This window comes from Panthera uncia, assembly GCF_023721935.1.
Source record: "Panthera uncia isolate 11264 chromosome E2 unlocalized genomic scaffold, Puncia_PCG_1.0 HiC_scaffold_19, whole genome shotgun sequence".
Lineage (NCBI taxonomy): Eukaryota > Metazoa > Chordata > Mammalia > Carnivora > Felidae > Panthera > Panthera uncia.
The window spans coordinates 30520266-30533946 of NW_026057588.1; the positions used below are offsets into that span (position 1 = coordinate 30520266).

General features: G+C 39.9%; 1 protein-coding gene across 1 annotated transcript in view; it reads left to right on the top strand.

Moving 5' to 3' along the window:
* LPCAT2 (lysophosphatidylcholine acyltransferase 2) overlaps positions 1 to 13681 on the top strand; it is an 86191-nt gene that overhangs the window by 32173 nt on the left and 40337 nt on the right. The window contains exons 2-7 of the mRNA XM_049621213.1: positions 2217 to 2493; positions 4067 to 4179; positions 6368 to 6428; positions 7338 to 7396; positions 8661 to 8695; positions 11751 to 11805. Coding sequence (XP_049477170.1) covers positions 2217 to 2493; positions 4067 to 4179; positions 6368 to 6428; positions 7338 to 7396; positions 8661 to 8695; positions 11751 to 11805 — 600 coding nt within the window. The remainder of the gene's footprint in view (positions 1 to 2216; positions 2494 to 4066; positions 4180 to 6367; positions 6429 to 7337; positions 7397 to 8660; positions 8696 to 11750; positions 11806 to 13681) is intronic.

Sequence of the window (13681 nt, forward strand, 5' to 3'; positions counted from 1 at the left end):
CTGGTTTCCAGTGGAAGTGAATACAAGGCTGGCAGTGTCCCCAGAGAATAATACCACCTCAATCCTTGCAAATCATAATCCTTTGCTTTATGATTCAAGGCCGTGTGTCCCTAAAAAATACTTTAAGAGAGATTTTTTTTCATGACTCGCCAATTCCTTTCAATTATCTCTTTGGTTTCTGTTGTTAACAGCTTATGAAGCCCTATCACGATGGAAGGAGTAATCTAAGAATCCAGAAAACAGATTAAATAACTGTTAGAAAAGAACGTTCCGGGGGCCTGGGTGGCTCGGTCTGTTGAGCACCAACTTCGATTCAGTTATGGTCTCAGTTTGTGAGTTCAAGCCCCACGTCAAGCTCTGTGCTGACACCTCAGCCTGGAGCCTGCTTCAGATCCTCTCTCTCTCTCTCTCTCTCTCTCTGTCCCTCCCCCGCTCATGCTGCCTCTCTGTCTCTCTGTCTCTCTCTCTCTCAAAAATAAAATAAATATTAAAAAAAAGAAAGTTCCATTTTTTCCAATTAAGTATTTCTACTTCCTCTCAAACAGGTAACATTGAAATTAATTATGCAGCCCCAAACTTTTAGCCCTTTTAAAATCCTTTAAAAAAGTATTTAACAGCTCTGAATATGGGATATTTTAGAATGCGGTTGTCAAAATCTACACCACTTTAAATCAAAAATAAGTGTGGAAATTCGGTAAAGGGGTGAGCTTTTTATCCTTATGTAAAATAGACTCTGAACTCTAAACAGCAAGGAGAGAGATGGTCATTTCCCTGTGCCCTCTGGAAAAGTACATTGGCTTTCTGTGTCTCACTTCTCCTTACTGTGGAATAAAAGTCAGAGAAACTTCCTCAGTGACTAGTTGCTTAATAGCCCCTCGCTGTATTGTACTGAGAGAATTAGACAGGAAGTCTACTTTTTAAAGCTCTCATTAGATGTGTTACAGGAAAGACACAGGTTTTGTTTTTCATGAAAACTGCATGCCTCTTCACATACTCAGATATCCGTCCTGTGTTTGCATTTCTAGGAATGTGTTTCTGTTTCCCAACTCAACTGAGCTTATCAAGGACAGGGACTGGATAGTCTTAGTCTTCTGTGTCCAGCAGAGGTCCTGTCACAGTTTGATGAATTAATTAGTCTTTAATGGCATAAATTTAAAAAATTTTTTTTTAATGTTTGTTTATTTTTGAGAGAGACAGAGACACAATGCGAGTGGGTTAGGGGCAGAGAGAGAGGGAGACACAGAAGCAGAAGCAGGCTCCAAGCTCCGAGCTGTCAGCACAGAGCCCGACGCAGGGCTGGAACCCACGAACCGTGAGATCATGACCTGAGCCGAAGTCGGACGCTCATCCGACTGAGCCACCCAGGCGCCCCTGACATAAATTCTTTTTAAAAAAGTAAGCAGTTAAATTTCTGAAATTGTGTAAGTGCATCTACTTCCAGGAAAGCGAGCTGGTGACTTTAGCTTTTAAGATTTTTGATGATGTCTAAGAGCTATAATGACATAGGTAATAAGGCTTTAAAAAATTATTCCTAAAATAACTGAGGACTGATGCAGCATGAGAGTTCTAAAAGTGTCTGGGGAGATAGCATCATTGTTACACAAATGTACATTCCCAAGGTCACTCCTGTGAAGAACAATACTGATTTGGATTTCTCAGTGGGGGACGTGTGTTGAAGATTCATTTTTATCCGTCTGTAGTCATAGAATCATGGAGCCACTTAGTAGCCATTTGTCCTTGGGAAATTGTACTTCTCTGTGCCTCAGTTTTCTGACCTGCAAAATGAGTGGGGCGCCTGGGTGGCTCAGTCGGTTAAGCGTCCGACTTCAGCTCAGGTCACGATCTCTCGGTCCGTGAGTTCGAGCCCCTCATCGGGCTCTGGGCTGACGGCTCAGAGCCTGGAGCCTGCTTCCGATTCTGTGTCTCCCTCTCTCTCTGCCCCTCCCCCGTTCATGCTCCGTCTCTCTCTCTGTGTCTCAAAAATAAATAAAACGTTAAAGAAAAAAAAAATGAGGATGCTAAAAAATAAAATCCATTTCGTACAATTGGGCTGAAGATTAAATAAATTAATAAATGTAAGGTATTTAGAATAGTACGTGGCAAAAAGAACCCCATGTAACTGTTAGCTGTATTCTTCTTAGCTCCTATCTTAAAATGAAGTGTTCTGACATGTTTGGGTTTTTGTATTGTGTTTTAGAGTAAAGCCCTGCTGTTAGTTGAGATTAACAAAGCTCATTGTGTCTTTTTTTTTTTTTTTTAATATTTATTTCCAAAGGAAAATTACTCAACCAGTTTTGAAGTTTCTGGGTCATGCCATGTTCTTATCCATGGGATTCATGGTCACCGTGAAAGGAAAGGTGGCGGGTCCTGCGGAGGCACCAATATTTGTCGCTGCCCCTCATTCAACTTTCTTTGATGGAATTGCCTGTGTCGTAGCCGGGTTACCTTCCATGGTGTCTCGAAACGAGAACGCACAGGTGCCTCTGATTGGCAGTAAGTACTTGTAAGACAATATAGATATTTTCATGCTTGGGGTTCACATTTGCAAAAAATCATATATAGTCTATCGGTAGGCTTTTTAAAAACTTTAAAATAATGAAACACTTCAAAGCGATTTATTCACTTTTTAAAAAATGTTTATTTATTTTTGAGAGAGAGAGAGAGAGAGAAATAGAGCAGGGGAGGGACAGAGAGAGGGAGACAGAGGATCCAAAGTGGGGTCTGTACTGACAGCAGAGAGCCCAGTGCGGGGTTCGAACTCACGAACGTCGAGATCATGACCTGAAGCCAGATGCTTAACCGACTGAGCCACCCAGCTGCCCCTATTTTCTTACTTTTAATGAGGAACTATATTTTCAGAATGAGTTTGTGATAAAGTTTAGAGACTCCCCTACCTGTACCCTTATAATTCTTATTAAATTCATATCTTTATCAGGGTCCAGTCACTTCCTTTTGTTCTTATATTGCTAGAAAGACCGAGTTTCAAGTACCAAACATGCTTGATTTTCTGGAGGGAGAATTGAACCAAAGAACTGGTGAAAACACTGTGTTATGTGCTATTTCACGAATTTCTCTTGAGAGTATTAGGCTCACACTCACACGAAGTCTTTCCTCTTAACTCTGTTTTCTTATTATTGCCCCAGAATCTCCATGAGGGACCTGAAACTCTTTGAAAATTATGATGTAGAACAATAAGTACTTCCTGCCGTATAAAATAATGACGCAAATGAAATGCTTATCCCACCAGGTGCTATGGTCTCTCCCTAGGGTGTGAGTCTCTAAGTGACTGGTCCCGGTTGCCCCAAGGTTATTGCAAGCCGCAAGTGGTGACAGAGTGGGTGTGGAGGTTGCCTGAGGTTGCCTTGGAGCTTTGGAGAAACAGTCGCGTCCTCAGCTTTGTCATTCAGCTCAGAAAAATTCTCTCTGTCTTTCTTTCGCTCATTCTTTTTTTTTCCCTCAGTGTAGCCGCAGTGCTTTGTATCATATGGCATTTTCCTGGAAAGGTGTTTAGCAATGGAATTTTGGCAAATTGAGGTTTATTTTGCGTGCCTGAGGAAGCTACCTACTCAGAAGACTGTCGTGCTGAAAATTTTAGTAAAATTAATAATTGCCCCTTATTCGTATGTACTGTGAATTCACATAATCAGTTTTCTTTTTTTTTTTTTTTCAAAATTTGTTTAATGTTTATTTATTTTTGAGAGAGAGACAGAGAGACAGAGTGTGAGTGGGTAGGAGCAGAGAGAGAGGGAGACACAGAATCCAAAGCAGGCTCCAGGCTCCGAGCTGTCAGCACAGAGCCTGATGCGGGGCTCAAACCCACAAGCTGTGAGATCATGACCTGAGCCGAAGTCTGACGCTTAACTGACTGAGCCACCCAGGCGCCTCTGGAAGCTAAATTCTTATAAACTTTAAATTGGAGGGTTTTTTTTAAAAAGTTCTCTTTGATTTGCTGTATTTTAATTTTACATAACACTTGTTTTATGATTCATACAGTATCATTGCTGTGATAGCTTTAGCCAAAAAAAAAAAAAAAAGACGTAGTTGTGACCTTTTGTTTGTTTTCAAGGACTTTTACGAGCTGTGCAGCCAGTGCTGGTGTCCCGTGTAGATCCGGATTCTCGAAAAAACACAATAAATGAAATAATAAGGCGAGCAACATCAGGAGGACAGTGGCCGCAGGTAAAACACACGGGACGTTCATTTAGAATACTGTGAGTTTGTTTCTTGTTTGTGTGCTTGGAAATCGTTTGGCTCCACAGATGGCAGTATCTGGGGACACCTATGCTAGGTGTCTTCAGCATAATAGAAGCAGAATAAATGAGTGAGTATTCAGAAGTCTTCTTCCCCAGGAGATATATCATGGGATTAAATGTATCATTCTTTCTTATTCTCCGGACTCTTTGAACCAATTTTTACTTTGTGTCATAAAAAAATACATTCTCTGAATTTATTTATAATCTTAAAGACAGCCTATCAAAGTTCAATTATACTCAACAGTCTGTTTAAACAGTATGTTTAGTATACTAAACAGTATACGTTTATTGGGGGAAAAAAAGCGATTATGATCTTAGTCTTATCCAAAGTATATTTAGACAGAGCTTTTCAGATCAAGGGGTATATAAGGAATCGCCTATAGAACTTTTCCAGACTCTCCCATCTCACGACCTCCAACCCCTGGAATGCCTTTGGAAGGTAAGGGGAGGGGCAGCAGTTACTGGATAATTCCGATAAGTATCGCTCTACCTTGGCCCTGTGATCTGGCCACCCATGATGATGCGTAGATGTTAAAATACTAAGAGGAGTATTACCCAGCAGGAGGTTTCAGAAACCCAGGGATGTGAGGAATGATTTAAAAAGTGACCAGGAAGAAGTGACACTTGGAATAAGGGTTTGACTCTTCTCTTTGGATCCAACGACTATATCTAGGATTGTGGGCAAAAGTTAACAAATAGGTAAGATTTCAGCTCATTTCACCCACCTCAAGGAACTCTCTGTCCAGAGGCAGAATGATCTGATCTGAAAACCTTTTCTTTTCTTTTTTTTTTTTTTTAATTTTTTTTTTCAACGTTTTTTATTTATTTTTGGGACAGAGAGAGACAGAGCATGAACGGGGGAGGGGCAGAGAGAGAGGGAGACACAGAATCGGAAACAGGCTCCAGGCTCCGAGCCGTCAGCCCAGAGCCTGACGCGGGGCTCGAACTCACGGACCGCGAGATCGTGACCTGGCTGAAGTCGGACGCTTAACCGACTGCGCCACCCAGGCGCCCCTGAAATCCTTTTCTAGAATTTGCAGGCACTGGCTAAGCAACAACTTGAGCGGGGGGAGGGGAGTGTTGTAGAAAGAATTCAAGCACTGGAAAGGCTATATGGCTTTTAATAACCCCTTCCAGATCTGAGAGTTTATGATTTACTCTGTATCCGTTCATTGTTAATGGAGTAGCTGTAGAATTTCCGTTGAATGAACCACGTTTGATAGTGTATCTTGTTGTAATAGGAAACCTGTTTTGTTTGTTTTTAAATTGGGGGATGAAATTGCACACACTTACAATTTTTATTTCATAAATAGCCTGTCATTGTGGCACATTAGGCTGATTAAGTTTTCCCTTTCTAATTATTTAACGATACAAATACTAACTAAGTACACACACTAACTGCTGTGGGTGCAGGATTTTTCTTTTTTGTTATTTTATGTACTTGGCAATTTACTCGTTGCCCGATCCTGAAATCCTTAGCAAATCCAGCCTGTTCCGTTAATGGGGAAACTAACTGTGCTCTGTGTCTTTCACTTGAAGAACACAAAGGCCTATGTTAAATGCTAAAAACACTTTCTCAAACAAGATACTAAACTCTATTCCATATGTCTACTAATTCAAGGGAGCATAAAGCATACTGCAAGTATTTCCTCCTTTTTGCTTCCTCCGTATATCCTTAAACTATGTGTTGTAGGAGTGAATATCATTTAACAGGGAAAACAGAAACAAGGAAGTAGGAACGATTTGGTTAAGGATGTATAGCAGTAGAGGAAAGAATCTAATGTGCTCTTTGACCGACCAGGTCTCAGGGTCTATATCTTCTTTTAAGTTTATTTCAGATCATTAGCATCATCATTAAGAAACATTTGCTAAGTGTATTTTCTATTCAAAGCTTTAATCCGTTTTCTAATTACCTTAATGGTCAGACGACAGTTCTTTTAGAGGAAAACTGAATAATCTGATTCTAGTTTTCGGTAGAATCAAGTGTTAGCCTTTTATTTCATTTTCATCTTCTAAGAATTGGCAGCTATTTGTGAAGTCGTAAGAAACTGAGTAAAGAGGTAACCGATTCATTAGACTGAAATATTAAATCTACGTATTCCTTTTCTCCCAAGATACTAGTTTTCCCAGAAGGTACTTGTACTAATCGTTCCTGTTTGATTACTTTTAAACCAGGTGAGATCAATTAAATTATGTACTATAACAAACTGTGGAAGATTTCTCAAATGATTTGATACTAATACACAAAACAATCTGTTAGTTTGTTCTGGGCATTTCTTTTCTGATAAAAAGTTTTTAACACAGTGAATCTGCAGAACTCCTTTACTTTCTCTTTTGGTATCACAACCCCTTCTTCCTTGGATAGTTGTGTGTGTGTGTGTGTGCACGCGTGTGTGTGTGTGCATGCACACGCACACACATGCACACACATATCCATGCACACGCAGAAACCACTGGCAGATTCTTCTTTTCCTTCAAGGCTACCCTCACAGACACCCCAGGTCCTGTGTTTTCTAATAGAAAACAAGTGATCATTGTAATGCCTTCAGATGCCTTCTACACTTCACTCTTTTTTTTTAATATTATAAAGTCATAAATTTCATAGCGATGTATAATTTCATACGTAATTTCATAGTAACTGATAATACTTTAACATGTGTTTGTATTGGCTGCTGGAATGCTCAGAGCCCAAGTTAGAACTCACTTCTAGCAAGTGGGGCTCGTTCTTGCTACAAGTATTTGCTTTGATTTAGATTTTCTTCTCCCCATTTTCTCTTTGTCTTGACTTTGCCATTATTTTTATTTTTTTAATCCTGTTGTATAATAAGTATTTAGAAAATGAAAACACGTGGGGATGTACATAAATCTTTTCAGTGACTTGGGCATAACATTTAATGTCTTGGTTTCCTAATTCTGAATTTTAGAACTCTCTCATTTTGGTAAAGCACTGGGGATTCTACCAACATTTCACAGTTTGTGTGTATTCTTAAAGCAGTAAAGTATATGTGTACCGTTTATTATTAATTCTCTTTATAGTAATCCTCATGTCCTATATGAAGATGTAATGTCTCAATGTGGTTTTAGGGGCCTTCATTCCAGGGGTTCCCGTGCAGCCGATCCTCCTTAGGTACCCGAACAAGCTGGTAAGCATAGTGTTTGACCGTGGGAAAACATCTCAGACATTCCGAACAGCACAAATCCTCTGGGACCCCTTTTAGAATTTGAAGAAAGCTCTGAATAGACAGAGGTTGGAAGCACATGGGTAGACCCCATTCCCCGTGCCACATTTCATTTCTAGAAGTTTGCCAAGAGAGGCACGTGTTTGTGGACACCAATATTACACGATGTCTCTGGTATTTCTAAGCTCCAGGAAGGCATTTCCCCAGTTTCTCCTCTGTTGTTACTGTGATGGTCCAATGAAGTCTCAGATTCAGGCTCTTATTGGCCTGGGTAGCAGGAAACGTGCATAGATTTGTGATTTGCACTGAGCCTACAAAGAGACTTTTCCTGATTCAGCGGTCATTACTGGAGGGATAGCTGGTGTCACAGGATAAATCTGGGACTGGCTTGGGGTTTCATTACTGGCTCAGTACTTCCTAGCTGTGGGACTCTTGGCAAGTAACGTGAATAAGAAGATACATGAAAAGAAGCTGTCACCCTATAGAAGGTGCACGGTTGGCTCAGGAAACAGGGACTTCCACTCCAGCTGGGCACACTGCTGTCTTCTGGATATTATTGTGCCACCGTTTTCCTAAAGAAAGAATTTTTGGAATCTATTTTGTCTTGAGAGGAACTTTCTCTACTAGAGACTTTCCATGAACAAGCAGAATGTAATGATTCATTATCTATGTCACTTAAGATCAAGAGTTCTCGATCAATTCAACTTCCTTTCAGTGGCTGTCTTCTCACCTTTGGACATCCCCTAGTTAAAAAATTAATATCTATCAAGATTTACTTAATTTTACTTCTGCCTATTTGGCATTTATGTAAATCCTTTCACTATGTACTACTCTAATCTTTTCTCCCAAGCATGTACCCCCCCCTCTTTTTTTTTGAGAACTGATATATTCTGGGCTTTATAAACAAATTAATTATCCAGATGTGTTCACATTAGGAGAAAAAATAGCTAACCGTGCTCAGAATTCTATTAAGAATTAAAAGCAACTTAATTTCATGAAAAGATAGGTGGCTACGTATAGAAAACAGATTTTTGCCATGTAGAGATATAATCCAAGAACTCCTAGAGCAATTTGCTGTTGTTTAATAGGCTTGTTTTACTTTTCAACATACTGCTTTTAATTCAGCAGGGATGTATATGAGTACCAATATGAAAATAAGATTTTGATTTTATTTAGCTTTTTTTTTTTTTTCTCTGAACTAACAGTCTAAACACCTTTGTTATTGTAGGATACCGTGACGTGGACATGGCAGGGATATACATTGTAAGTTGCTTCTCTCTATTATTGGTTTATATAAATTTTGTTCAGGGAAGAAAAAGAAAAATTATTTATTCCTTTTTTTTTTTTTAAGCCTTGTTTTTGTAAAAGTAAAGATTTCTAATCAAATCCTAGAATCTTGTAAAGGAGAAAGTCTGTAGAGAGCATCACTGTCTTTCCTGTTAGCCCCCAGCGCCGGCCACGTGCAGAATTCTAGCTGTCTGCCGTGTTCTTGCGGGTCTCACGTGTGTAGCTACCAATCCTTAAGAAACAGTCCAGTGACCCAGTTTGCACCCTACTTAGCTTTAATCTTGTAGTTTTATTCCCTTTGCAGATTTAGCATGTTATCTGGTGTCTCCATTGTTGTTTTACTATATCGGTTTAAGCAGTCCGGAGTCATTGCGTCATATGGCCTAAAATAGCTGTGATATGTCTGATCTGAGTTGAGAAAATAGCTAAGCTTTCAGTTCCGTTCTTGGATTTTAAAAGCAGAGGGATCAGCAGTTTCTATAAACATTTAAGACAGGAGAGGAATACAGCTCGCCATTAAGCAAGCTGCACTGAAACAGGCCTCTAAAAAGAACAGAGCATGTACAATCGTACTTTCTCTCAAGACGTTTTTGTCGAGTTCCCCCTGGATAAGTCTGAGCTGGTTTATATTTGGTGAGAGCCATGTAAAATGCCTGGATGTGAGGACTTTGCCTGGGGCTTACCCAGCAATGCCTTTTGATACTATTACATAGAGAGTTTACATAACGTTGTCGATGCACAGACAACCACTTGGACCTATTTAAAAGGGAATCTTCATTCGCCTTCAAGTATCTTGTGACTTCCTTGCATACCTCTTAGATAATCCAAACAATGTATGAAAGTCAGATTTTTTTTTATGGTGCATACCAATTTTCTCCATTTTGTATGTGTGAATTGCATCAAAATAATAAATTTAAATCAGAATAGGTAACTGATGGGCCATTCACATGTGTTAGTGTTTATTAACATGTGAAACATGTATGTTCCTATTACGCTTCAGTCCTTCATAGTTGAAGTTAAGTAAACGACACTCAAAATAAAGACCACAAATTGTAAAGAATATCTAGGCATTATGTGGTCTTTAACTCTTCAGGAAATCAGTTTATTTATTTGGCTAGAATACGTGTTTTGTGCCACTGTTGATCTCGTGTTCTTGGTTTTCAGCTTTTTATACGAGAGCAAGTGAGAAGAAACAAATAGTATGAGAGTGTTTTAGAAAAAGGAGTGCCTACAAACTGGATATAGTGTGTCTTTATAGTTCCTGAGTTGTGTCATCCTTAGGGCCCTGACAATTTAAATGCCTTGCAGAGATAGTGACTTCAGATGCACAGTGCGCTCAGTATGGCTTTTTCAAACGTTTTCAGCAGTCCAGGTAGGCATGAAGGTCAAGTAGGAGAAGGCCTTCTTGGAAGGGGGATCAGGATAGAAAATGGAGTGTTCTGGTTAAACCAGCCTTCTAACAAGTGTGACAAAGGGAAGAAGAAAATAGGAGAGAGAATTCAGAAAAGAGAGGAAAACACTTTTTGAGGAGTTAAAGATTTCTTAGGAGTGATAAACACAAAATCTTTAAAAGGCACAGCTTTGTTTTGTCCAAATGCCACATTGTGCTTGGCCTGTGGTCACTCTCATTTCTGCCTGAATCTTCCAGTGGGCTTCATACGATATTTAGCACTGAATCTGTTACTCTTAAGTCAGTTTTCTCAGTTGCTCCTGCTCCCAGGGCTAGTCTAGACTCAGATTCTAAGGAAGAGATTCTATACCAAGACAGACAGCCTAAGGGAGAGAGTTAATAAACTTGGGGAATACACTCAGAGAAAGGGCAGCTATGGAAAAGCCATTTTGTGTGGGTCTGAGAAGTGTTGTTTGGACAACACAGGTTCAATGAGATCTTATGCTGGTTTGTTTCGTTTTCCTTCCTTCTTCCTTCCTTCCTTCCTTCCTTCCTTCCTTCCTTCCTTCCAGTATTCAGAATTTTCAGAACAGATTTGTCTGTGTGAATCACCAAATTCAAAAGTTCAATTTAAATAACTCAGGGACAATTTACTTTATAGTAGACAATGTGGATTGATTTTATTTGCTTGGGGTTGATAGTAAAATATTTTTTTCCTCTCAGATGCGAAGTTTGACAACCAATACTTAACAACTTATAATTATATACGGAATTGGTACATCTATTTCTTAAATTCCTTCTTTTAACTAAGTTCCTTGTTTAAATTTCTAAATTTCGTGTCTTAAGTAAGCCCCTTTAAATAATTTTTATAGCTAAATCATATTTTAGCTTCTTAAACACAAAAAAAGGTTGGTTGATTTCTTTCATGTAGTATGATCCACTCTGCCAGATTTCTGGGTCATCTGTCTAAATGAGGTGAAATAAAAATCCCATAGAAATCCTATCCAGAGAATCTAAATATATATTAGAAAGGTACATAGAAACAACTATTTCAGAAATTATCTTTGAGAGGGTTGGTTTTAACCACTTTAAAGAAAGCCTTTATCTGGTTTTGCAATGAAATTTGAAACATTTCGGAAAATTTCTCCTTAAATAAAATATTGATTATTAATTGGGACAATTATGATAAAGTTTCTGCTTTTAGGGAAAGGCCCACTGGTTTTTTGTTTTGTTTTTTTTTTTAATATCAGAGAAGGGTTTTGAAATGTAATGTTCACTTCAGGAGTTTTCCTATAAGCACATGTATGTACCTTAAAATGTGGCCTCGGTAGTTTCTCTAGGCTCGTAGGCCTACAAGCCTGAGTTGTCAAGGAGACTTCACATTTGGGGTTTAGTCTGCCGAGCTGCAGCTCTGACTCACAAGTACATATTTGGTGTTGTACTTGGTGATTTAACTTTGGAATATCAAGGATACTTGCTTATGCCCAAGGAGTGTTACAGCTGCCGTGTGGCATTTATAAGCACAAAATATATATATGAAGCGTGACGTGGCAGTGTTTGCCTATAAAGAAAGGATCGTCGGGTAATATAGATGATGCTTGTATTACTGTATAAAGATGGCCTGTTCTTTTTTCTCCTCAGCATTCAGCTCTGTATGCTCACTTTCTGCCAGCTCTTCACAAAGGTGGAAGTTGAGGTAAGTCATTCACAAACAGTCTTGGAACTGGAGATTTGGCCTCTCCTTTTATTTTGCACTTGTAGTCTCGAGAGCCCCACTGTACAAAGGTTGGCGGTTAAATCCGCCATCTTTAAAATAGGCGCTGGTCTTTTACAAACTGTCCACCTGGCTGTCAGATCCAGCCCTTGGAATCCTATCAGGAGAAACCTCTGGCTTCTGGGAACTTTCATAGGCGACCACCCTGGCTGACCAGATTTGCATAACTGGTTTCCATCATCCTCCTTTCAATGCTGACCTCTGCCCGGTTGAACGGTGTGGTATGCTTCACATCTTGACAAAAGGGGCTACGTACAGCAGCCGATGGAGCCCCACGGCTCCTGGAAGAGTACGTTCTGTCAGAGCGGAGAGGTGCTACTTGGACTCTGGGGAGAGGCACAGACGTCAGAAGCCCTCACTTTGGACTCACTCTGCACCTGGAAAGCCTGCGGAAATCCTCTCTGGGAGGCAGCTCACGTCAGCATTCTTTTGGTCTGGTTTAGCCGTCTTTGGGCTTGAGTTGCAGAGACAGGCAGGGAGTGCGGGAGCAATTAGATGGTTCTGAAAATCCTGGCCCCAGATTTTTAAGACTCTGAACGAAGGTTCCAGAACCGTTCTTAGATGCGAGCAATGATGAGGAATGGACTCATAAATGCAGAGTCAGTAGAGTTGGCTCTAGTGATACCCTCAGGGGGCCTCTGAAGAGAGAAGGGTCAGAAGAGTGAGTCAGGCTCTTGCCTTCATCTTCCAGTTGCATCCGTAGATTGTGCAATGAGAACTCTAAGTTTGCATATGTTAATTCGGAGTCCTGAGTGGGGGCCCATGCTCCCAGTGACAGGACACGGAATTTAAGTCACAAGAATACTGGTTTTTTGTTGTTGTATAGCTTAGTCATTTAGCCACATAGAGGTCAGAAATACCAAATGATGTAGGGGGCAAATTGCATTTCAAAATGAGTTTCACTTTGGTGAAATTTTTCTGGAGACTTACAGGTTGTCTGCTTGCCAGGAAACGATCTATTTATTAATTGTATGCCACACTTCCCCACCTCTAAAACCAGTTCAGTCTCTCTCAATGTGATCAAAAAAACACTACTTCTTAGAATATACTTAGATGTTTCTAGAGAAAAACAGTAATCTGTACTCTAGTAAGTTTGAGAAATACCAGTGTAAATAAAATCAATCAGATTTCTTTTTCTCAAGACCTGTCAGTGCCTTTGAGATGGTGTGACCACCATATCCCTTTTTCTCTGGATACCTCCTGGAAGCGGTGTTCCATAGGATATATTTTAGGAAGCCCTGTCAGGAAGAAATATTATATTATTTCTAAGTACTCCAAGCGTGTTCTTCCATCTTCCATAGAGCTGTGCAGATAGACTAGCTCTGTTTGCTTTCTCTAAAAAAAGGAAGGAAGGAAGGAAGGAAGGAAGGGAGGGAGAGAGGGAGGGAGGAAGGAAGGGAAACTCATACTTAAAACACCCACCCTGTCTTCTCTGCAAAATTGGAAGATATTGTTTATATAATATATATGCTGCCCCTTCCTCTAAATTTACCCTTCCCCAGCTAAAACGAGATCTAGCAACAGATGTGGAAATGTACCTAGAACTGTCTAGCACATGTCTCAGTGGTCAAACTATTACAACAGAGGTATGCAAAGGCCTCATTTTTTTGTCCTGACCATTATTACCACATTTCCTTTCTGTGTCATAGCCTTTATTCCTTTTCTATCTTTCTTTCTTCCTTTCTTCCTTTCTTCCTTTCTTCCTTTCTCTCTCCCTTCTGCTCTCCCTCCCTTCCACTCTCCCTTCCTTCCCTTCCCTTCCCTCCTTCCTTTTTCTTTCTTTCTTTCTTTCTTTCTT